Source organism: Gymnodraco acuticeps, unplaced genomic scaffold (genome assembly GCF_902827175.1).
Source record: "Gymnodraco acuticeps unplaced genomic scaffold, fGymAcu1.1, whole genome shotgun sequence".
NCBI lineage: Eukaryota > Metazoa > Chordata > Actinopteri > Perciformes > Bathydraconidae > Gymnodraco > Gymnodraco acuticeps.
The window spans coordinates 1809356-1832241 of NW_022990583.1; the positions used below are offsets into that span (position 1 = coordinate 1809356).

The 22886-nt window shown below is 41.0% G+C and overlaps 1 protein-coding gene across 3 annotated transcripts in view; it reads right to left on the reverse strand.

Annotated features, from left to right (window-relative positions):
• The window catches only part of LOC117554078 (dynein heavy chain 11, axonemal), a 42943-nt gene extending 20301 nt beyond the window's left edge, over positions 1 to 22642 (reverse strand). For 2 of the 3 annotated variants that reach the window (XR_004570218.1, XM_034228316.1), the window contains exons 1-55: positions 22268 to 22483; positions 21928 to 22071; positions 21594 to 21787; positions 21316 to 21505; positions 21118 to 21217; positions 20758 to 20969; positions 20344 to 20565; positions 20095 to 20262; positions 19869 to 19985; positions 19622 to 19759; positions 19410 to 19525; positions 19061 to 19256; positions 18692 to 18796; positions 18168 to 18563; positions 16696 to 17028; positions 16321 to 16575; positions 16063 to 16232; positions 15758 to 15980; positions 15510 to 15626; positions 15325 to 15411; positions 15081 to 15239; positions 14775 to 14858; positions 14487 to 14645; positions 14262 to 14384; positions 13727 to 13849; positions 12959 to 13183; positions 12787 to 12878; positions 12573 to 12699; positions 12325 to 12477; positions 12008 to 12241; positions 10988 to 11119; positions 10470 to 10630; positions 10189 to 10345; positions 9931 to 10076; positions 9433 to 9549; positions 9209 to 9347; positions 8941 to 9033; positions 8655 to 8849; positions 8490 to 8567; positions 8267 to 8399; positions 8013 to 8140; positions 7562 to 7710; positions 6939 to 7089; positions 6709 to 6840; positions 6016 to 6189; positions 5220 to 5424; positions 4776 to 4941; positions 4540 to 4642; positions 3904 to 4143; positions 3660 to 3821; positions 3352 to 3545; positions 2583 to 2745; positions 2030 to 2153; positions 1714 to 1856; positions 577 to 738 (exon numbers count right to left, since the gene is read on the reverse strand). Coding sequence is in view for 1 of the 3 variants with exons in the window: in XM_034228316.1 (XP_034084207.1) it covers positions 577 to 738; positions 1714 to 1856; positions 2030 to 2153; positions 2583 to 2745; positions 3352 to 3545; positions 3660 to 3821; positions 3904 to 4143; positions 4540 to 4642; positions 4776 to 4941; positions 5220 to 5424; positions 6016 to 6189; positions 6709 to 6840; positions 6939 to 7089; positions 7562 to 7710; positions 8013 to 8140; positions 8267 to 8399; positions 8490 to 8567; positions 8655 to 8849; positions 8941 to 9033; positions 9209 to 9347; positions 9433 to 9549; positions 9931 to 10076; positions 10189 to 10345; positions 10470 to 10630; positions 10988 to 11119; positions 12008 to 12241; positions 12325 to 12477; positions 12573 to 12699; positions 12787 to 12878; positions 12959 to 13183; positions 13727 to 13849; positions 14262 to 14384; positions 14487 to 14645; positions 14775 to 14858; positions 15081 to 15239; positions 15325 to 15411; positions 15510 to 15626; positions 15758 to 15980; positions 16063 to 16232; positions 16321 to 16575; positions 16696 to 17028; positions 18168 to 18563; positions 18692 to 18796; positions 19061 to 19256; positions 19410 to 19525; positions 19622 to 19759; positions 19869 to 19985; positions 20095 to 20262; positions 20344 to 20565; positions 20758 to 20969; positions 21118 to 21217; positions 21316 to 21505; positions 21594 to 21787; positions 21928 to 22071; positions 22268 to 22483 (8925 nt within the window). In the remaining 2 variants the exon portion in view is untranslated. Of the gene's footprint in view, positions 1 to 576; positions 739 to 1713; positions 1857 to 2029; positions 2154 to 2582; positions 2746 to 3351; positions 3546 to 3659; positions 3822 to 3903; positions 4144 to 4539; positions 4643 to 4775; positions 4942 to 5219; positions 5425 to 6015; positions 6190 to 6708; positions 6841 to 6938; positions 7090 to 7561; positions 7711 to 8012; positions 8141 to 8266; positions 8400 to 8489; positions 8568 to 8654; positions 8850 to 8940; positions 9034 to 9208; positions 9348 to 9432; positions 9550 to 9930; positions 10077 to 10188; positions 10346 to 10469; positions 10631 to 10987; positions 11120 to 12007; positions 12242 to 12324; positions 12478 to 12572; positions 12700 to 12786; positions 12879 to 12958; positions 13184 to 13726; positions 13850 to 14261; positions 14385 to 14486; positions 14646 to 14774; positions 14859 to 15080; positions 15240 to 15324; positions 15412 to 15509; positions 15627 to 15757; positions 15981 to 16062; positions 16233 to 16320; positions 16576 to 16695; positions 17029 to 18167; positions 18564 to 18691; positions 18797 to 19060; positions 19257 to 19409; positions 19526 to 19621; positions 19760 to 19868; positions 19986 to 20094; positions 20263 to 20343; positions 20566 to 20757; positions 20970 to 21117; positions 21218 to 21315; positions 21506 to 21593; positions 21788 to 21927; positions 22072 to 22267 lie in introns of all 3 variants that reach the window. The other variant, XR_004570219.1, reaches the window with a different exon arrangement.
• Positions 22643 to 22886: the final 244 nt, after the last annotated feature.

A 22886-nucleotide genomic window follows, 5' to 3' on the forward strand; every position in this document is an offset into this window, starting at 1 on the left:
AACATAAATGATCGTGGGTTGTGATCGTTCCACTGCTATGATGGAAAACAATGATATGCCTGCACTCACTGTGAGTCTCCAGGCATGTGTTTGGCAATTTGTCAGTACCTCAGCAGAGAGTTAATGATGAGGGATCTATGGAAAAGTTAATCCAGCTGCACTGTAGTAATTAGAAGGTGTTCATTAAAGTCTAACTCGGTCTGCAAAAAAAGGGGTACACGGCTACGTAAGCATTGTTTTGAGAACGTAATATTTGCCTTCTTTTTCTTGATTAACAATATGTGTCTTGGAATTGGAGAAACGTTTTTCTGCAAAACAAATCTGCTTGTTTTTCTGAATTAACGAGATCTTGCGAAAAGCTCTCTCTATATGGAGTAGGGTTTCGCCTGTAAATCATCAATATAATAATATTTTGTATTTGCAACAATGTAAGATATATATATATTACAAGTTAGTTTACAAGTAGAATCAAAGAAGGGAAAGCAGGGAGCCACTAAATAATAATTGCATTCAGACTTTGAATATTACAATGATAGATATGGTGAGATAAAGAACTTGAGAACTCAAAGGCCTGACCTCAATGCCTTCGATCTCTTGGATGAATCTGTAGCTGACGGACTGCAGCGCTTCTGAGGTCCAAGGGTGGAACCAGTCAATGGTGGTGCATTGGACGAGAGCAGGGAATCGACGGGCCCTTACACGGAGGGCACTGCCCACAGGAGACAAACACAGCACCACCTACAAGGAAACAGTAAGCAAGGAGACAGAGTCAACCACACAGATCTCCACAAGGTGAATGACAAGATATACAGCCAAGTAGGAAAATCAACACAGTTCATAGACATCACAGAAGCATCCAAAAAGGAAACCCATCACTGGCAGCCTTCTGTCCCCCCACTTTGGTTGCCTTGGCATGCGGACAGGCAGCCACATTCCCAGTTGGCTGGAGCAGACGGTGACGCTACCAGAGGCCCTGGCGCAGAGACTGGCTGTGTGTTCTGAGACCGTCAAACATATTTAATAACACTACACAGCAGCTGTGCTTTTAATTTTGTAGCTTCAACACGCTAGAGTATGTGCAAGATTTGTATTGATTTCCTGTGGTTAATGTCAGCTGTGAAGGCACATTCAAGTGCTATCAAAATCATCTAGCACAACATTGATCTGATTTGATTTTGGTCATTTAATATGTCTTGCACTTCAGCTAACAGGATCTGAATTATTATTGCTGGGGAACAGAAACAGCCAACAGCCTAGCTGAAGCTACAGTCAATAAGGAGTATTCAGAGATGTTTCCCCACAAAAAATATTGTACATACAAAATACCCATTTCTTCAAATACAAAGTGAATTGATAAAGGTGCTTCTACAGGCTTTATTAGTAAAAAGTTGTTTCAGTCGTGTGGAAATTAACCGCGTTCTACCGCTTTTTGTCTCAGAAACACTTCAAAGTCCTTGTTGGGCAGAATTGAATAACGATAACTGTAGAGAAAAAAATGAATATTGCTTCTCGTCTTTGTCATTTTAGGGACAGAACTTTGCAAGTACAACATTTCAACAAAATGATGTTGACAGTAAACTGCTCACAGATGCGTTGAGGAACACCGATGACATACAATCGAACAAATGATCATGACAAAATCGGCTTAAGAACAATTAGAAAGTTAGAATCACTCGTTAATAGCCATTTCTTTAGAAGAAAAATGTGAAAGACCGTGAGCTGGAGTCGAACTCGGTCAGTGAAGAATCTCCAGCAGTTCTCCCTGCTGTCCAGCAGTCCGAGGGCTCGGACCTCAGCTCTCACCGCCGACACGATGCCTTCAATCTCCTCCTCACTGAAGAGCTCAGGAATCTCCCCTGGAAGGAAAGACACAGTCATAGTCTGACAAGGTGAGCTGATCGATATTTACTCTTCATACAATGTATACATTCAGAATGATTTCAAATACTTTTGAAGTTTGATAGTGGATAATTGATCTGAATCAGTGCTCTCACAGCTAAAACCCAGTATGATGGAGTTTAGGTCTGACCTGAAGCCAGTAAGTCATTAATGATGACCAGGAAGCGTTCATCAGGGATCTGTGCGTCAGTCAGCAGCAGAGCCACGCGCTGGTTCTTCACTCCAGTCTTCAGGAACAAGCCTGCCAGATCCGTCTAAATGAAACAACACATGCCATGAAATAAACATGCTGTTCAAACTGATGAGGAGTCCACTAGAGAATTTCTACCCAACGATAATCAATGACATAACAAGTCCCATGATAGCGCCTGGATTTTTTTTAAGGGGCTATTCAATGATTCTATTGACAAACTTGCAATGTGATATTGAAACATTTACTATTGGCTTTAAATAGTATCTGACAATTATTTCCTGTGTCAGTGAGAGATAAATAAAACTAAATCACATCAATGTCCCCCAAGCAGCCAGAAGGACAATTATTTAAGGATATTTGTAAATAATCCTTGATTTAAGTGACTTCTAAATGATTGTAACTACGATTTAAAGGGCATCAATGTTCATAAAAATATCGTTTAGAGTGAAACTTAGTTTGGCTGCACCTTATTAACCACATCAACATTTACCTTGAGGTCCTGGATGCTATAACCCTTAGTCAGAGTGATTTGGAAGACTTCCACAGAGGAAATGTAGGCAGCCAGACGAGTCAGGCTCTGCTTACCGCTGCCCCCGACCCCGACCAGTAAGCCGTGACCCCTCGGAGACTCCAGGATACGACTGATGCGACAGCTGGTAACAACACAATCTTTGTTACGCCATCAAACAACTCTTTCCAATCAAATACTATACATCTATTCCGACTGTTGTGTAATCTTCATATCAGCTGCACAGATTAGATCAAATAAAATGGAGCTTTATTAATCCCTGTGGGGGAATTCAGGAGTGTAAGCAGCAACAGTGAGTGAGAGCCAAAGTACAGCACCGATTAACATAAGGTTAATACAATTAAAGATAACATCGAAATGATATACAGGTAAGTAGCTGTTAAAACAAGAAATTAATTAAATGAACATATATATATTTGAGTCCGGAATGTTAAATATATTGACATGGATGTGTGCAGGTCAAAGTTATTGTGCAATGTAGATGCTTCTAACATAAGCCAATCATTCATATTAACTTAGCTTTCTGCATAAAAGTGCCATCTTTATTTTCCATAAAATATTATTTCCTTACTACTTTTACGTTTTTTAAAAAGCTTCATCTTTTGCTAATTTGTGTTTAGTGTCTTAGGTTTAATTTTTGGTGCAAAACAGTTCAGGAACGTTGTCAAAGAAAAACAATGAATGAAGTCTTCATGACGATGACAATAAGATGCGAAACAGCTACACGTACACATGTTCCATGGCGTCTTCAAACAGCACCAGATCCATGGCTGCGTTGAGCTCGTTGTAGCTCTCCAGGGCATCTGTGAGGACGGACCTGAGCGCAGTCCAGTCTGCAACAGGAGCATACGAGGCTTCATTGCCCTTTTGGGCAAAGTGGCAATAGAGGAGGGGCTGCTGTGTCACCTTTTTGTCCTCCAGCCCCTGGAAGAGAACAAGCATAATAAATCATTGAAATCTCTTGCTTTGTGTTGATATCTGAAGGTGAGGAAGAGCAATTTAAATGGTTTACACCCTTTAACAGAATCTGTATTGCACCTCAAAGCATACATGCACAGTCTCCATCTGGAGCTTCCGGAAGAGCTGCAGGTCCTTGTCATCTACCAGTCTGTCGGAGTACACTCTGCAGGACTCGTGGAGCCACAGCAGTGCCAGGTCAGTGCTCTCTCCCACACTGTCAGGCCTAGCCAGTAGGATGCCCTGAGGAACACAAATAATCCTATGAATGTTCATGTTTTCATTATAAAGTGTAATTGCAGTATTTGCTCACTGTCTTTACTACCTGGAAGACATTCGACAAGTCTCGTAGATTAAATGTGTAGTGGAATTTGATGGCTGTGGGAAGAAAGCTGTGGACCATCTTGTGATGAAGAGAGATGGCAGCCTGGACGACACTTGCTGCGCTCCTCTGAACCAGCGGACTGAAGTGCTCCTGCTTGAGATGGCCACACAGGATCTGACTGAAGATTGACGTCTGAGCCTCAGACGAAGGGAAGTTCACCGCCAGCACTGAGAAATGTCTCTGTAGAGAAAAGGCACAAACCAAACTTCAGAAAATGTCAAAATAAATGTTGAAATTTTTTACGTGTTTTGTTTATGCTCCAAAATACACGGATATAAAAATAATCCTAGTCCCTGCAAATATTCTGCAAATCATGATTCACTATAAAAACCAATTGACTCCTGATTCTTCTGGATATGAATGAATCAACGTTGCCACCGTCAAATAAATATATAAAAACACTATTTACTAAGATTTATTTTCACACATTTAAATGTACACTTACAAAAACTATCCTGTATCAAAACATAGATAGTTCATAAGACTGCATTTCAAAAAAGATATGCTGGAGCAATATGCTTGTTTTAATTCAAATCAAAAACTGAGATGCTAGGACATTGTGAATGGAAAACATACTTGTAGTCTGGGGTTGATAGTGAAGCTCCCAGCCGTTGGATTCATACAGGCAACATACTGGGTATTGTGGATTTCCTTTAGGCTCAGCTTCTGTCGGTCATACCTACAGAGATCAAAGGAAATACATTCTTTATTTAATCAGTGAACAGACCACAATTTTGCTAAATAGTTCATGTGGTGGCATAAGACTCAAACACACAACAACAACTAGTAGTGAGCATGTGGGGTCTTCTCACCAGTGGCCATAATCCAGATGCTGACGTATGAGTGTGTGAGGTTGCACTGTTCCGTAACTGTCGACAGCTGGCATGTTGATATCATCGATGAAGTAGACCATCCTTCTGTTGCCTGCAGGGGAGTAGCTTCGTCCTGCTCTTTTCTCTAACTGTCGCTCAAGAATCTCTACAAGAGAAAACAAACAACAACAAAATATCAACAAAACTACACACATACAAGAAACACAAAAGCTAGAATATTCTTACACTAGTCAAACCAACTTTGGAATTGTGCAGATGCCATATGACTCAGGCGAGGATTACAATAACAATGGTTGTTATGTTTTTCTCCCCCCCCCCCCCCCCCCCCCGCTCTTTCTGAATCTGAGCATTACCAGCAGATGGTGCTACAGTTTACTTGATATACGAGTCACTACAAAAGAACAGAACCCCCCCCTCTCTCACCCTGCAGCATGAGGGAGGTAGTGTGGTAGTTGAAGGGTACTTTTGTACTCATGTAACTCTCTGGCAGACAGTCAAACTTGTTCTTGACAAGTGCAGTCTTTCCCACTCCCGCATTCCCCACCAGCATCACTGGCTGTCTCCTCTCCAGCAACAAGTCCATGAAGTAGCGAAGACGCACAGTCTCTGCTGTGTGTACCAGAACAGCCTGCAATCATAGAAACAGCAGGAAGACACAAAGCAGAAACATACATAGTTATTATGGCTTTCTTTGAGTGTGATTTATTGACAGACATGTGTTCAGTGAATTGTATGTGATTTATAATTTCTTGTATTTCCCCAGTACACCACAACTATTCTGTCATAATAGCATCATTTGCTCAGAACAAAACCCCACTAATTATGGCTCAGCAAGAGCCTTTGGAGCATTCACAGCTGTACGCAGGAGCATACAGAAAGACAATAGAGCGTGGGTGATAGCTCAAGCCTTGTTGCTCATGCCTTCACCCCCACACAGTCTGGTATGGGGTGTAGTAGATGGTAATCAGACACAGTGGAAAGCCCATCATCCATTCTAGCACCCCTACCATAACCTCCTGATTGGACTTTACCCTCTCTTATTATGTTCACTCAGGCATACAAACATTTTTAATATCGCTGTATTGTTCATTTCTGGTTAATTTTCTTTAAGAAGGTTGCTCGTGATCATGTTTGTGATTATTTGTCAAACTGCTTTGAAAAGTCTGCATCTCAAAGAGTTACACTCCCCCGCATTTTCGGTAGCTAATATTTTTTGTACCTGTAATGGAGTGCACGTTTCCATTTCAAACGGCGGCACAGTGTCACTCCAGGGCAGGAAGCGTTTTGTTTGAGGGTCAAGGTAGTAGTCAAACACGCTCCCTTGTGCTGGAAGCTTCACTGTCTTCATTTCTTTGGTCCACCACTGACTGAACAGTACCCGGTAATCATAGAGCTGGACAAATCATAGAACATATCATATCATGCAATAATATATATCATTTAAATGAACAACCCTTCAATTAGTCACAATCATTGACAGGTACAATAAGCTTATCATATTCTTGATCACTTGACAGTTTGACATGTCTGTCAGCAAAAGGGCCCGTGTGGCCCCTCACCCTATATTTATACCTTCCAGAAGTACAAAGACAACTCGAGGAGTAAGTAGAGCCAACTATTACAAAGATAATTAACAAACTATCCAATAAACTTGTATAACAGTCCTAGATATATGCCCAGATCCACATTTTCAATGAAAAACGCACAATGTCCTTTAGTGAAAACAGTTTTGAGCACCAAAGGAATTAAGAACAAACAGAGAGTGTATCATTGCCTTGTCAGAATGTACACATCAACAGTATGCTTACATTAATATGCTATTTATGTTGATAAGGAATTATAGTTGGCGGTTTTTTGTTTTGTTGTTAATCCAAACTCAATTTCATCCACTTGAATCAAACCAAAGTAATACCTGATCTTGATACAGAGCCCCCCCAAAAGCCCAGATGCAGGCAAAGGTGAAGTAGGTCTCATAGAGCTCCCGTGGAGAGTCAGATGGAATATTTTCTGGTGTTAGAAGGCAGTCGAGCAAAGCGCAGAGTGTCTGAACAAGGGGAAACAATAATGATTTCATTGTGATGTGTTGACTGTTCAAGCATAGAATAGGAGAAACATTACATGAACATGCTTGTGTTTGCGTACCTGCACCATAGAGCTTTCTGGGATGGGAGTGATGGTCTTGAAGGAGTTTCTCATCTGTTCTAGACAACGAGGAACGTATTTCTCAAACAGGATGGTGAGATGGGCCCTTTCTGTCTGCCGTTCGCGTTGGTCAATCCAGCTAGCAACGTACCTGAGGAAGACGGAGTCATTATATATTGCTGTATTGATCTGATCAGGATCCGAAACAGTGTCTTTGTCTTTGGAAACAATGCAGACTGTTCCTATTCAGTGTTTCGTAACTTTATCTACAATAAGTATTTCACTATAATTTGTATTTAACCCACCTGATCATTAGGATTTGCATTTCTGCCTCCAAGTAACCTATTTACTTATCCAAAACCAACATGTAAAGCTACATACATGCAATTTATTTGACCCTAATCATGATCTTTTCTTAAACTAAACCAAGTGCAGGAGCTTGCGCAGAACAACTGATCACCTGGGTTGTTGGACGTTCATAGGAAAACTCAAACTGTTATATGAGGATACATTGAAAACGTAATAACACTCAATAACATCACTTAAGTGAAACAAGCTCAAGCATTGAATTGAAAACGTTAATGATGCTTTGATCATATGTGAATACAAACTGTGTCACTCACGGGTTCCAGCCCAGGTCCTGCTGGTTGACGTAGAGGATTCCTGCTCTGGACACGGTAGCAGGAGTGGCCGTCCGCAGGTGGCTGATTTCAAACACCAGTCTCATGGATGAAGTGAGTGGGACACGTTCATTACTGGCCAGCGTGAGGACCTGAAAGACGTTAGAAAGCATAACAGTTTACAAAAGTCATAACATTTGAAAGGTCAACATGACGGACAATAGTCTGCCGAAAACACCTTCATATTTCATCATATTGGACAGACTTGCTTTAGAATATTTCAAAGGTACAAGATCACTCGGACATGATTCATTGCTCTGGAAAAAGATTTCCAAGTACTCACACTCCAGGAAGTGATTGCTGAAGGAGGGGGAAAGAAACATCTTTTTCTATCTATGCCACCTTGGCTGCTATGTGTTGCACACTAGTGTATGGGTGAACAGGAGGGAGGTACCTTGTTGTCATCCATCACCGTGTTGAGTGATTCAATCCACATCGGATCAATGTCTCCATCCAACACAATCCACTTAGGTCCGGTGTGGGAGATGTTTGCTTGCTCTCGCATCAGTGATGAAAGCAAACCTAACACAGGGATTCAAAATCACAATTAACAACAAATATATCAAGGTACTGATTACATGTGGTATGAGTTAGCACTTGTCCTGCATTTTAAATGTTCTTATTTCTAAGTAAACCGTCTCCGTTTACCATCTTTCCACTCTCGAGTTGCGTGATGGATGAAGCCAAACAATTCATCTCTGTCCACTGCCTTCGGATTGAGGTCATTCCACACAGGCTTTCTTTTCAAGTTGACATAAGTTTTATGGAGGACTCTCAATATCTGGTGAAGGGATAAACAAAACCTTACATTTGATGTACCTTACCGAAACAAACGGAGCATTTACTTTTAAAAAAGGCAATACAAACTTACTTGGCTTTTTCCAGTCCCTGTATTTCCAACAACAAAGACTGAATGACGCACTGCCATGAGTTCCTCCAACTGCACCACCTGATGAAGAAATGTTGGAAAATAGATTATTTGTAGCTTTTTGTCAAGCATTGTATTCAGTGTATCATGTATATGTCATGTCCTAACCTTAAGGATGAATGTCTCCTCCGGTTGGAGTCGGAGCTCCAGCGTTGTCTTCCTGACGGCCGTTTCAAACTCACAGTCTCTCTCTCTCTCCACCTCCAGGCCTGGGAACAGATCTCCAAGCAGTCCCAAGAAGATAGTCACATCCTCAGTGACGATTTTAGGCATGTTGAAGTCTCTCAGCGCTCGCATCAGCACCTGGTAAATAAAGTGAAATTGTGGATTATAGTATGAGACGATGAGGCTTCCTCTTCTTGTGGCTGTAAGATGCCAAACACATGCAAGTCACCTGATCCTCTGGTCTACTCTTGTCTCTTCTTCTCAGGGCCCCGGCAACAACCAGAACAGACTTGACAGCACGCAAGCCCCAATCATAGTGGTCCTAACAAACAAAGAAGAATAGACAATTAATTACTTTCCATACATCATTCTTTTGAAAGATAAAGGTGTATTGAATGGTTTCATGAATCACTGTGCTCCGGGGTTGGCTGAAAAACGTTATTATGGATGCTCCGTTTTCAAATCCAACATTTTGAATTATAAAATATTTCTCCTACCTGCTTGGAGAGGAGCTCTTTGCAGAGACTATACAACGTGATGAACTTCCTGGCTAAAAGCTTAGCATCTCGGAAGCCCTCTGCCACCAGCATTATCTCACAAATGAGCTCAGTGTCCGGCACCACCATGGCACAGGGTCTACGGCAGGACACAGGAAATGCAGACCATGAACTTCCTGCCGAATCAAGGCACATTATAAAAGAAGCTGCGGTTTCCCTCTCACCTGAAAAGAGCCTTGAGGTTCTCGGGTAGCTCCGTCCTGCCTGCATAGCCAGGGTTCATAGTGATGAATATCCCCACAGAGGGCTTTAACACAATGTCTTGGTCCAGGAACAGGAACCTGTGAGGTTGCATGGAGGGTTATATATATATTTAAAATGTATGATTTTAAAATGATGTAATCATATTATTGCAATTTGGACAAGTCCAATGGATTTATAGACCCCCAAAACATATGTTTATACCAACAAAATACTTCATAAATGATGAAGGAGTTAGGGTATTTTAAGAAATTTCGGCAATCTTGAAAAATACACATTTCTAGTAGTCAGATTTTGGTAGACTTTTAGTATGTTATTAAGTACACCTGATAATACAATAATCCGTTGAGAAACCTTTTGTTGCAATTTTTCTGAGGTCAAACCATATTTGCAGCTGACTATTAACACAGTTTTCAGTCTTACAGCATGAAGTCTTGATGTATTCAGCCTTCACTTGTTACCTTTTCTTTTTAGTGCGAATGGCGTCCTGTATAGTTTTGACCTGCACTGCCACGACGGACAAAACATCCACAGCGATACGGTTGAACTCATCGAAGCAACCCCATGCTCCGGTCTGGGCAAGACCTTTGTAGATATTTCCAATTGACTGAACATGTAAAAGAAAAAAATACATTTAGCATTCATGTGTAAACAGATAATCAAGACATACACTGAGCAAAGAGAATAACTTTGAATTGTCCTCTGACTGAATGTCCAACCTTGTAGTCCATCTGTTCAGAACAGTTGAAGATGTAAACCATGACGCCCATGGCTCTGCCAAGATCCTTCGTTGTCTCAGTCTTCCCTGTTCCTGCGGGGCCAGCTGGGGCCCCACTCATGGTCAGGTGGAGTGACTGAGTTAGAGTGATGTAGCACCTAAACATGCCCACGGGACCAGCATTCACAGAGACACAAATGTTGTGTTTAGCCACGCTGAATGTAGAAAATGTAATGAAATGATACTTGCATAGACTGAAAGGTGATGAAACGGCAGAGTTACCGGTCTGTGAGGGGGGTGATGACGAGACGCGATGTATTTCCAAGATACTCGTACGAGTAAGGGGACTGGGCGTCACAGATGTTAACGAAGCACTGATGCTGCTGCTCATACCAGCAGTGCCGCAGCTGGGAAAGCCATGGAAAGGCCTGAGAGGAGGTGACCTGAGAACAGATTCAGCTGCTGGTAATAATATCACAAGAGATACGGGCAGCAGGGAGTCAAATGATCATAACTATTTCAAATATTGTCATGTTTTAGTTTAGACCTAAAGTTTACAGCATTTTGTATCCCTTGGGTAAAATTCCTCTCTTGTTTATCTCGGTCAATACACAGTGAAAAGGTTCTAATCTATGCTTTTCATTGGATTTTCCATAGAGAATCAAATAAATTAAAAAAACACTGATATTATCTTTTCCACACCAATATGATGAGAATTTCTTTATATTACTAGAATGCAATGTTACATGTATCCGACTTAAAGGAGATGATCTTTATGAGGTGATTTAAATTGTTCAAACCTTTTGGGCAATGAGGCTGGCAACAATGTCTCTTGCATGGACATCAATAGTGCATAAGGTCATGATCTTCTGTCTGTCGCCTGAGCTCAGCTCCCCCAGCAGCATGCTGATCAACATGTTGAGTTGAGAAATCTGGAGAAAGAAAAACACGAGTGCCAATTTGAATTCACATGAGATTAATTTGGCAACAAACGTCAGGTTTCACTTGTATTTGAAGGCATTCAAAGTCATTATATCTTAAACCCATGCAGAACAACATGCACTTTAGGTGTATTAATGCAGACCCTGAGGGCATTTTGAAAGAAACAGACAATCAGAAGTAGTCTTTTGTTCTTGTATTGACTAAAACATCACTGCATGTCCTGTATTTGTCACTAGTCTTGTATGACAGCAGATCCAATCAGTGCGGTGCCGTGCGTTGAAGGGAGAGAGATTATTCAAACAGCAACCAAGGACAAGCTAACCTTAAATAGTGCTGATGAATCTGACAAGAGTGATCATACAACTATGAGCATACGCCACAACAGGGCCCTACAAGCAGGCTGATTTCATTATAATGGCACTATGGAAAATGTCTGCATTATCTTTAGCAGTTGCCATTTCACTTACAACAGACACAGAAACCAGTCAGATCGTACATTATCTAATCTTTACATTGTAATAAATATACATAGATTTATAAATAATGTGTATAGAAATAAAAACTAATCAAGAGTTTAACCTTTTCTTATTTACATGGGTTGCCTGCTCTACCAAGTGCGCTACCATGCTGCCCAAATATTACATTTTATATTGAATATTCTTCTAATAACTAGGTGAGTATAAATGAGCATAACACCTTTCACATTTATGTCGTCTTTAAACACTCTGCAGTTTGGCCCAAATATGAAGTATATCATATATTAAATTAAGCAAATATTTACAAAAATGTTTCTTATTTTGGATCAGTCAGATTTCTTATCAACTAAGCTGCATTTCATTGAAATCTTTATTAGTGTGTGAATGCATCATGCAGTGTACCTGTTTCTTGTTGTAATCTTTGAGAGCAGACTCAAACCCTTCCTCTAGTCTTTTGAACACCAGCTCCATATCATTGCTCCACCAGATCTGGGATCCGGTGAGAGCCACTTGGGCCGGGAAGTCGAGAATCCACTGCTCTCTGGGTCTGTCCTCGTACGCAGACACAGCCTCGGACAGGTGCCCGCGGACACATTCCCTCATCGACTCCTCCAGAGAAGAGAGCCATGCCTCCACCTGAAGTATTCGTTTCATTCGTTAGGTTGTCTTGTGAAATATCGTAACAAATACAGATTTTCTGATAGTCAATGTAATCTTACCGGCCCGTTACAGCAACATTCAGTCTGGAATGGGACATATTCTCTCTCTTTGCTGTACATGCCCACTGCACGTTTAGGATTATCCAGATGTTCATTTTTAGCAAACTCAAGATTTGCCATGTTGTCGAATAATTTTGAGAGGTGGACAGTTACCTGCGAAATACACTGTCATTATTTTGTTCATGACAGAAAAAGTAGTTAAAGTGTGTTACATGAACTAAATAAAGGGAAATGCTACATGTATGCACCTCTCTGGGGCGACTCCCTTTAGAGAGGATGTCCAACAAATCTGCAGATGAAATAAAGTAGAATCGGGGAAATGCGAGTCTCTTCGTCTCCAAGTACTCAGCGAGGGCTTTTTCACACAATGACAACCTGTTCAAAGACAGAGTATGGAAATAGTGAGCACAATACCTCAAACTGTGAGCAGTATAATTCAAATGGAATTAAATGAAAATGAACCTTCTTTGCAGATCCTCTAACTTCTCAAATAGATGAGATTTGTTGGTGGCTTCGATGACGTTTTTAGTCTTAGCACTGTCCAACATTAACTCCTGAAAGAACCATCATCACCATGATTACAATAATAGTATTTGAATAACTACATGACTGAGGAGTAAACATAAGTGCAGACCTGAAATTCTGCATCTAAAACTTGAAATCTGTGTGCATCTGCAGGCAGCTGCTGGCAGATGTCGTCACAGCTCTTGAAGATGCTTTCCAGGTAGGCCCACGTTCTTTGGACCTCCATCCAGACCATCAGCACAGAGTCCGCCACAGTCAGCTGTTTCTGCAGCTCCACTACCTGGAACAGGAAGTGATGCACATGCTTGCTCTGAAAGATGCCCTGGAGCTGAACCTAGAGGATGAAGACACGCAGACATGGTTATAGTCTTTCAAAAGGATTTGATCCAATGCAAAACTCAAATACACTTAACTACCACCCAATCTATGGCCAGAGAAAGTAATATCTTAATAACCTAAACCTCATAACATGTGTCAGTTTAATTTCAATGCATATTCAAGCTCATCAGCATGCCATGCCATTAAAATGGGGGAGGGAAACAGTCTGTTTACACAAAGATCTAGGCACTAAAGTGGCAAGACTTCTAATTGCTGGCTATAACCCCCAATGCATCTGGTGGACATGTACAAAGACCGCCGCAGTGCAACAATGCCCTGTGTCCTCCCGCAGCTATAAATCTAAAGACTCAATAGGGACCCCTCTTCTCTCAGCTGTGCTGTTAGACAGTCAGACAGGGCGGCCCCTTTCTGCACCCTCATCTCTATTCAGCCCTTAACTATCAGTGCTCCTCTCAGACAACTGATCTTGAGAGCTTCACAGCCATTGTGCATTCCATGAAATTAGATCACACATAAAATCAGCAGCTTAGATATTCACCTGATGATCCTCGAGAGTTTCAATGAGTTCCTCGTCACATTTCAGCAGCGACACAGAGGTTTGGTAATGATCTTCATATGAAAGCTCCATCGATGCCCACGTTTTACTTATTTCTGTCACAATCTGAAATCAAGTATAAGTATATAGTATAATGGTTATATGTTTGAACCTGCATTTACTTTTGGTTAAATTATAAATTATACATTTGGTGTAGGGGTAATTTAGACACCAAATGTAATAACAAAAACATATATTTGTATGTCTTATATGACTTTAGATGAAGTGTGCCTTGAGTAATTATACAAATTCTCTTTTTTGTTCTGCTAAATAAACCATTCTTTAACTTTTTGGATAATCTAAGAACATACTCCCAATGCTGAAAAGTTGATGTTTTGCATTCCATGGTTTTTGCAGTTCAGCTAGGGACCATGTGTATAAAAAGTTAGCTCCTCGCTGATGTCGTCACTTTTTTCCACATGCAAAATCCCAATTTATTTGTAAGTGTTTGACCCCATATATTTAACTGCAGAACAACCTTCTCTATGGCCATCTCTTTGACTGCCTTATCCACAGTGTTGCGAACTTCGTCTTCCAACAAATGGAGCTGCAGAGCCAAGAGGTCTCCCAGAGTGGTGCTGTCCGTCACAGTGAAGTCCATCTATTATAAAATAATTAATGTCATGATGCAAAGTGTCAATTTGTTATCATGCAAGCAAAACAATGCTCTATAGCAGGACCACTGATGTGTGTGTTAATGCACCTGTGTTATTCTAATTAGCTGCACCCAGTGGCGCTCTCGTATTGCCAGGTCCTGTAGCTGACTCACGGCCCGCAGTGACGTCAACAGGTTCTTTACATAAAGGTCTAACCCGGAATACACATCCCAAATGCGAGCCTCTTTGTCAAGATTCCGTATGTCCTACACAAACAGAAGGCAGGTAAACATAATTAGTTATTAGAAGGCATCTGTTACAAATAGCAACGGTGCATAACAGCAAGGCAGCAGGAGAGATATGCTGGTGTGATGCAGCACTGTTGGTGACCTCACCTTGGCAAACCTCCTCAATTCGCCATCCATCTGGTCCACGTTTATCTGCCTCCATTTGGTCATTGTCCAGTTTTCAACACTGCTCTGTATAGATAAAGACGCATGCAGAGGGGTCAATGGGCTGAGGGGACTTAATGGGGACATTTAGAGGCGACAGGGTATTCAAAGGATCAATGACGGCTCCTAAGAGGACACGTTATTGAGTTTTTGGGTCATTGAAGTTTGGGGGGGATGAGGCCTTCAGCTGGATTTCCCTTCACTCCAGAATAGAGACTTTAAATATACAGTATATATTAAGCAACTCACCTGCACAAACACAACAATGTCCCATAATTCTTTGAGGACCGTGATCTCTCGCCTACAGGACTTGATGTCTCTGTAGTCAGGAATAGTAACATCGAAGAGATTCATGGACTCCTGCAACTCTGCCACCTCCTTCTCCATGTCTCGAACGGCTTTTTCAGACTAGAAAACAACACATGGTAATTGTTATCCAAAGTGTATAGTATAATACAATATTATTATAATCAAGTCAAGGTTGAACTCCTACCTTCTCCAGACTGATGTAGGGTCGCACAGCATTGTATCTGAATGGCGCTGTTGCTCTGAACATCTCCCTGAATTTGCTTTGTTTCACCTGAAAAATAAGAAGTATTACTTTATTTGTTTTAGCTAAAATATATATAAAATCAAAAGCTTCTAACAGCTTAAAGCTGTATATAAACGCGACTTCACCTCAAACGTCATGCATCGTTTCCGTATCACCATCACTTCTGCATTCTGCATGGGAGCCACCTCATGCCTCACTTTTAAGGCCAATTTTTTTGCCCCACTCCATTTCTCAGGAAGTTCCTATTGAGAGAGTTATTTAGATTTTCAAAGATCAAAATGAAAATAATTTGTGAATAAATTATAATTAAGTATCACATATGTTCTTGAAGGTAGCATGCAAATAGGAACCAATAAACCATTCAATGTCTTACTTCTAGCTGAGAATGGACCTGGTCTGGTATGATCACTCCATACTGCTCCAGCAGGATCACTGTGTCTCTAAAAGGCTCAAACATCTTGTCTGTGGCTGCTTGTCTGTCTCTGACGGCCAACAGATGACTCATCACTTCCACCAGGCCACGGTGGTTTCCAGTAGCCACAGGCTGGCCTAGCCCTTCAACAGTGGCTCGGACAAACTTCTGCAGCTCATCGAGACTGAGAGGGAAAACATGTACAGTAAGTATAAGTGATGTTACAGTTTAGTATGCATCTAAAGCCATGCATAAACTAAATGTACCTGTTAGTGACATAGGTCAAGAGGTGTTCTTTAAAAAGCCAGCTCCACTTCTTCACAGTGTTAAGGAGGCTCACTTTAAAGAACTTAATATCCACCCGAAACCATCCATTGAACACTTTGAAGTCTTCAAGTTTGGAAATGTCAGCATAAAGATCCTCATAATAATCGATCTGTAAAATGAAGACCACAAAACAGCTAACAATTAACTCACCAGCCATGTATGGGAAATATGAATCAGGATTTAAAAGAGCATTTCACCTGTTCTTTGAAGTTATCAATTGTGGGCGGGCTCTCAGGGAGGCCATCAGCGCCATGAGCTTCCATCTCTTCGGCTGTCAGGACACGCCCATACAGCAGAAACTGGCCGAGGAACTCAGCCCTGTCATCTTGCCACAGATGGGTGTAGCAGTCAAACTTTCTCTGGTCATTTATTGCTTCCTTGAGGACGTTTTCCACTCGCTCCATTATTTCTTGCCTCAGGTCCAACAAATCCAGCATGTCATCCATTAGATCCTGTAAGAGTTATATTACATGACACATAACATAAGGGTAATGTACTGTTTGAAGAAGAAGACACTATAATGAGTTAAGAGGCAGTGGTAGATTTTAAAATCCCAGTCTACCGCAGATTACCTGGTAGCTCTCCGTGCTATGATGAGCAGCTATTCTGTTGATATTCACTGAAGTCTTGAATATGTCTCCAACCAGTCCTTCTATCAGCTCATACAGGCCGTCCCCTGCATCTTGCTCCAATGAGGGGAGGAAAACCATTCCTGAGCTACTGAGCATCAACTGAGACTCAAACAGAGGTGTCGGGCTCGGCCACGATTCCATGTTGTTCGCAAAGAACTGCAGAGAGTGGCTGATGAAGCTGAAGAGCCCCTCCACCACCATCTCATCCACATGCTCCAGGTAGGACTGCCATGCTTCTGACTCAGGGTCAGCGTGGAAATGGACCTTATTATCCTGATGAAAATGTAGGATATTTGAAATGGAAAGCACAGAAAATTGAATTATTTGACTCTGAACTGTATCCGTGGGGATTGCCCACAGTATTGAGTATGTAAGTCGCTTTGGATAAAAGCGTCTAACAAGTGACATGTAATGTAATCCGTTTAGATTTTTAGGAATAGATCAAATTGACAGCTTGAGTGGTTTTATTACATTTCCTAATAAATACAGCTTGGCATGTTGGGACATTTAAAAATATATAAAATACAATTATATGTTAAGTCTAATATGTCAAACTTAACTGATTAAACTAGAAAGGGTATCAATGAACTACAGTAAGTACTATTAATTGTAAAGTAGAGATAACGGTTATGTTAGATATATGTTATTTACCGTATCCGTTTTGTTTTATCATAAGAAAACTAAATCCAAGCCCATAACAAGCACAAATTCCCAAATGAAATGTAAAAAAGCAAGGTTTTAAAATGCCAGTGAACTGTAATGCTATTGTGATTTGAGCTGATGAATAGGCCTGTCGCGATAAGCAATTAATTGACTTATCGTACGATAAATAAAAAGGATAGAGGGTGTCGTTTTTCTCATACTGATATTCTGAACAATCTGTGCTGTTGTATTTGCTGTAAAGTGTCTCTACTGTAGGCTATTTTTATTATATGTACAGCACTTTGGCTCGACCAAAAATCGTTTATAAAAGTGCTATATAAATAAAACTTGATTTGATCCCGATAACTTTTCTGACCTCGATAAATTGCCGTTTACATGCCTGTTTGTTTACATAAGGGTGTGACCAGCATTTTAGCCAGGCGCGCTGTGGCTGCCGCCCAGGCGCGCCGTGAGGGGCAGGGCTCACACACAGCCCATGACACAGCCAGGTCAGGACACTCCGCGCGTATATATATATATATATATATATATATATATATAAAAAAACTTATTTTATTTTTTATTGTCCAACAACATTAATTATCGTGACAGGCCTTCTGATGAAGATACATATCTCTAAGACATGTTAAAATGTTCTGGAATTACATCAATAACTTCACGTTGTTTGGTGATTACCTACAGTGCAACACAAGTATTCACATAACATCTATAGTGTACAAGAGTGAATACTTTAGTTCATGCAAACACACCTGTACCAGCTTGTGGATAGAGTCTCCATCTTTCTTCATGGAGCTGTACTTCCTGTTGACACGGTCTCCCCTGTCCTCCAGCTGTATGAGCGAGCCTTTCTTGTTATCCTTTCTGCAAAACATGGCCTGTTTGCTCCATCCCTTCATCATGGACTGGATGGCTTCGCAGTTTTCCTTGGCTCTACTGACTCGACCCACCAGGTTGTGGGCCAGGTCTTTGGTGGTGCTGATGAAGCTCCAGCAGTCCGGATCCTTCCATGTCAGCTCACTCTCTGCCCTGGTCAACTGCACGTCTATGGACTCTAGCTCCGCTCTGACGAGAGGAAGTTCCACCTCCAGCACCGTCTGCTTTAGCTTATTGTACCATTGTACCAACAGCTGCAGACTGCTCACATACTGGAAGGGTGGAGAAACAATATATTCTGATGTGCAGACAATGTACAAGATAAACAAGATACATAGTGCTTATTGTTTAACTCAAACAGGTGTGCATAAGTGTATGTGAGCACATATTTTTTCCTTACCTTTGTGAACATGTCACGCTTCTCAAAAACTGCCATTGCAGCTGCGGGGATCGTGATCTCACAGAGAGTCTGAATATACTTCACATCTTTCAAGACTTCAGTCAGCTAAGGAGAGAAAATAAACTAATGTATAGACATCATCACAGCAGGGTGGAGGTCAAATGTTTTGTCTCAACTAATAGAAACCCTTGGAGAATAAAACAACAGAAATTAAATAACTGTAAAATAAAACATGGATGTCAGGATGGATATGTGTTTTCACTTACCAGGAGTACATCTTCAGTTTTACGGTCATTTAGATAATGATTTAGCATTGGGGGGCGGCTGCACAATGGGCACTCTACTTTGCAGGGACATAACATCAATTACCTTAGGATTGAAGTTGAGTGAGATCAGGTCAGATGAGGCATTTCTGGAGATAAGGTGTTGATTGAGGTTCATCAGGCATGCCTCTTCCAAACCGTTACGCCAGTCAGAGTAAATGTCCTCCTCATATTTGTCCAGAAGGCTCAACATCTCCATGTACATGTGGTACTCCTTTGCCAATTCTCCACCTCTTGCAGGCCTGGAAATATTGCATAATTGTGAGACAATCGCAATTTTTAGGCCCAGCACGATTGTCTATTCCTGTTTGTTACAGTAGTATCTCTGTCTTAGTATCTCTTTCTGACTGTTTGTATCTAATTCATTGATTCACTGAAATAGTGTGTTTACTTACATGTCAAACAGTAATCTGATTTTTTCCCATGATGTCTGAATGCGTGTTCTGAGCATTTTCGCCCACTTCAGTGCTCCAGATGTGTGTGCCATGTTCTTACCCAGACCACTCTCCATCTGTAAACAAAGACCAAATGGAACAAAGTTGTTGCATGTACAATACCGGTTGTGCCTTGAATACATATTGCTAATATTGATTTTTTTTTTCAGTACCTTATTGAGCTTGGATTTAAAATGGCATTTACATCTCTCCAGCTCTTCTCTGAAAAGCTGCTGCAGAATAAGGTAGTTGGGACTGAATATCTGTCGGATTTGTCTTCTCTCCAGGAAGGGTCCAACAATAGTTAGCAGCTAAAGGATGAAAAACAAAGAGATTGGTTTCCCGCTTGAAAGCTCCGTTCCTCAATATTCACTTTATCAATATTGTATCATTATCATACTTTAATCTAGTTTAGCTTACTTTAAATCCTGACTCCAGTCCTGAGCAATCCTTAAAGGCCAAGCAAATAAGGCTGGCAAGGCGGCATTCAAAGTCCACAATCATCAGTTTCAAATCCTTATGCTCGTTTTCAAAATCCTTGAGTGGATCAAAGTTGAACAGTATTAGGAGATTGACACAAATGTAAAACCATGCATTATATATACATAAAATGGCTGTTCATGGACATCTCAATAAGCAATTTCACCTGAGAGCTTAAGTCATAAGGGCTGTTTTCACTGTGCTTCAGCACTTGGCAGTGGTTACTGAATTCTTTGTACATCTGAGCAGCATTCTCACTGTAGATTTTGCCATTAAGTCCACCAAACTCTAGTTTTTCCATCCTCTGAAAGTCCAGCATGATTTCAAACAAGTCCTGCAAAGATAACATTTTGTAATAGGAAACAAAACCACAAAATAATAAAACCTCAAAGTGGCAAAACAAATATGATCTCACCTCCAGCTGTAGCATACGATTAAAGAACTGGTTGAAACGTGCAAGAATCATGGCGGATGGGAAATCCCAGGGTGCATGTTTCACATAGTGGGCCAACCTCTCCCTCTGGGTTTGGTAACTGTCTTTAAAACATCTAAAGACTTTTATCACTCTCTTTACCATAGATAGACTTTCCTCTGGATCCTCTCTGAGAAGCAGATCTGCAGAGAGGTATGTAGAAGCCTGAGGAGGAAAGATTTATATAATTCTGTGAATTTGATCGTACAGTAAGCCAAGATAAAGCTAAACTAACAACATCACAGCATAATTGACAGGTTTTCATGCTCTGTGTCCAATCATATTAACAACAATTTCACATGTATGTGATAATTGGTGTCATTCATAACTAGGGGTGTTTCAAATGAGGATTCCTACCTGCTCAATGAACAGATTGCACAGCTCCTGCAGCAGCACCACAATGCGTGCCGGTCTTTGATAAGATTGGCAGTTGGTCCAGATTAGGAACAATGTGTGGAAAAGTACAGGGGTGAATTTTTCCAAGTTAGGAAATCCTTCCTTTTCCAGTGGAATCAGTTGTGCGTGTAGCGGCTGTAGATAAAGGTCAATGTCCTTCGCTTCTTGAAGTGCTTTGGATTGAGAAAAACAAGGTTTTAAAATAAAACCACCTTATCAGAGATAATAGGTTTTGAGTGATCGCATTATGCTGTGAATCAGATATTTGACAAGGTGCAAACTACAACATGTAGTTGGCTTTAAAAAGAGAACTAATCTTACCGTCAACTACACTTCCAATTAGAGTCTTGATTGCGGGATAATAACTGCTATCCATCATCTCTAATATCTCTGCCATCTTCTGAACAACTGGACTCTGAAGCTACAATGGAAAGTACCAAACATGTTAAACACATCATGGAATGTCAGGAGATGAAAATCAAGTAAATCATTGTTTTTAGTAAAGGGGAGGGAGCATACCTGATCACAAACATTCTGTATATTGGCCTTTCTTGAAGCCCAAAACTTCAGCTCTGCATCGGGCCCTGGGTTGCTGCCTGTTATGAGGAGGTCTGATGAATCTTCCTTTAAAATCTTCTGGATAATATTGCTCCAGTTGATGACCTGGCTCTCTATGGCATGAGCCAGTGCCCTGTCATAGTTATTATACCTGTGTGTGAAAACACATGTTGAGTGTTTGTTAATAATAACAGTAATTGTAATCCAGATACAAAATCAAAATGGATGTATTTTCTTACATTTTGAAGTTGCTGAATGCATTTTCCACCCAATCTGTCGCAGCTGGGATAGGGAGGACACTTTTCCCTAAAACCTGTCCCTGGACCACTGATGTCTTACTGCACATATTCTCAACATGTCGAATGATGTCCTCAGACAACAAAGTTGGCCACGTGTGATGGTTTTTGTTGTTTGACAACAGTGGAACACATACCTTGAGAAAAGACACATAATGAATACTCTCACCCAGCTCTCATAAAGGCAAGCTAGAAATATGCATAACAAAAACTGAGAGCAGATACAACAGAATGCTTTTTTATGAGATGGGTGTATGATGGAGGGTTTAACAATCACCTGCTCCACTGTGCTTGACAGCTGCAGCAGTGGTGATGGAGACTGGAGGCCAAAGAGCAGCAGTTCCCTGCAGTTATCAGAGGTGATGAGGGCCACTCTCTTCTTGAGAATATAGATGTGCCTGTTTTGAGCACCAGCTGGGACCTGCATTCGAAAAATGATCACGTGATTGTACTACAAATTGACACTTTCAAGCAGGTAAATCAAATCGGTCAATCAATGGATTTTCCACGGTCTGTCCTAAGCTTAGCTAGCTTGCAACTTTGCAAGTCAATTGTAAACAGTCTTCGTTATCTACGACACTAGCTTAGCTTTATTGGATATTCTGTAACAACCTTACCCCATTAGAAGCAACCAGACCTCCTTTTTTGGAAGAAGAGAAATACATTACAGACTTCTTTTCGAAGAAGTCTTTCAGCACGGTTTGGAACTCTTCGTTGACCGCACTCTTGTCCCATGTTTGGCGGTGCAGCTGCAGCAGGCTACACACTTTAGCCTCGACAAACTTTACTCTGTCGTCTTCAAGAAAACCAGGCACACTTTCGTCGTCTGACATGACTGCTCTACGACAACGACATGCGGGGCCTTTGTTACTTCCTTCAACAAAAAGGAAAACAACTCAAGACACCTTCACCTAAATTAGCTTTTGACTTCGTTTTTAAGAAGTTTTAAATATGAACGCATGTCTGCAAAAAAGACTGGCACGAGCTAAACAGTCCGGTGGGCGGGTCAGCATTCCGTTACTAAGCAACAACAGCCACTGTCCTCAATCACTGCCAGGAGCTAAATAACACTTTCTCCTTTATGAAAGTCAGTGTGTAAATATAATTTACGACCGGCTTACGTGTTTTGTATTTTACTACAATGGTAGCATTTTATATTATTTAGTTGACCAAAAATATACACCGTTTTTCTTTTATTAGAGTTAAATCAACAAAACATGTGTGTCGTCCTAAAGC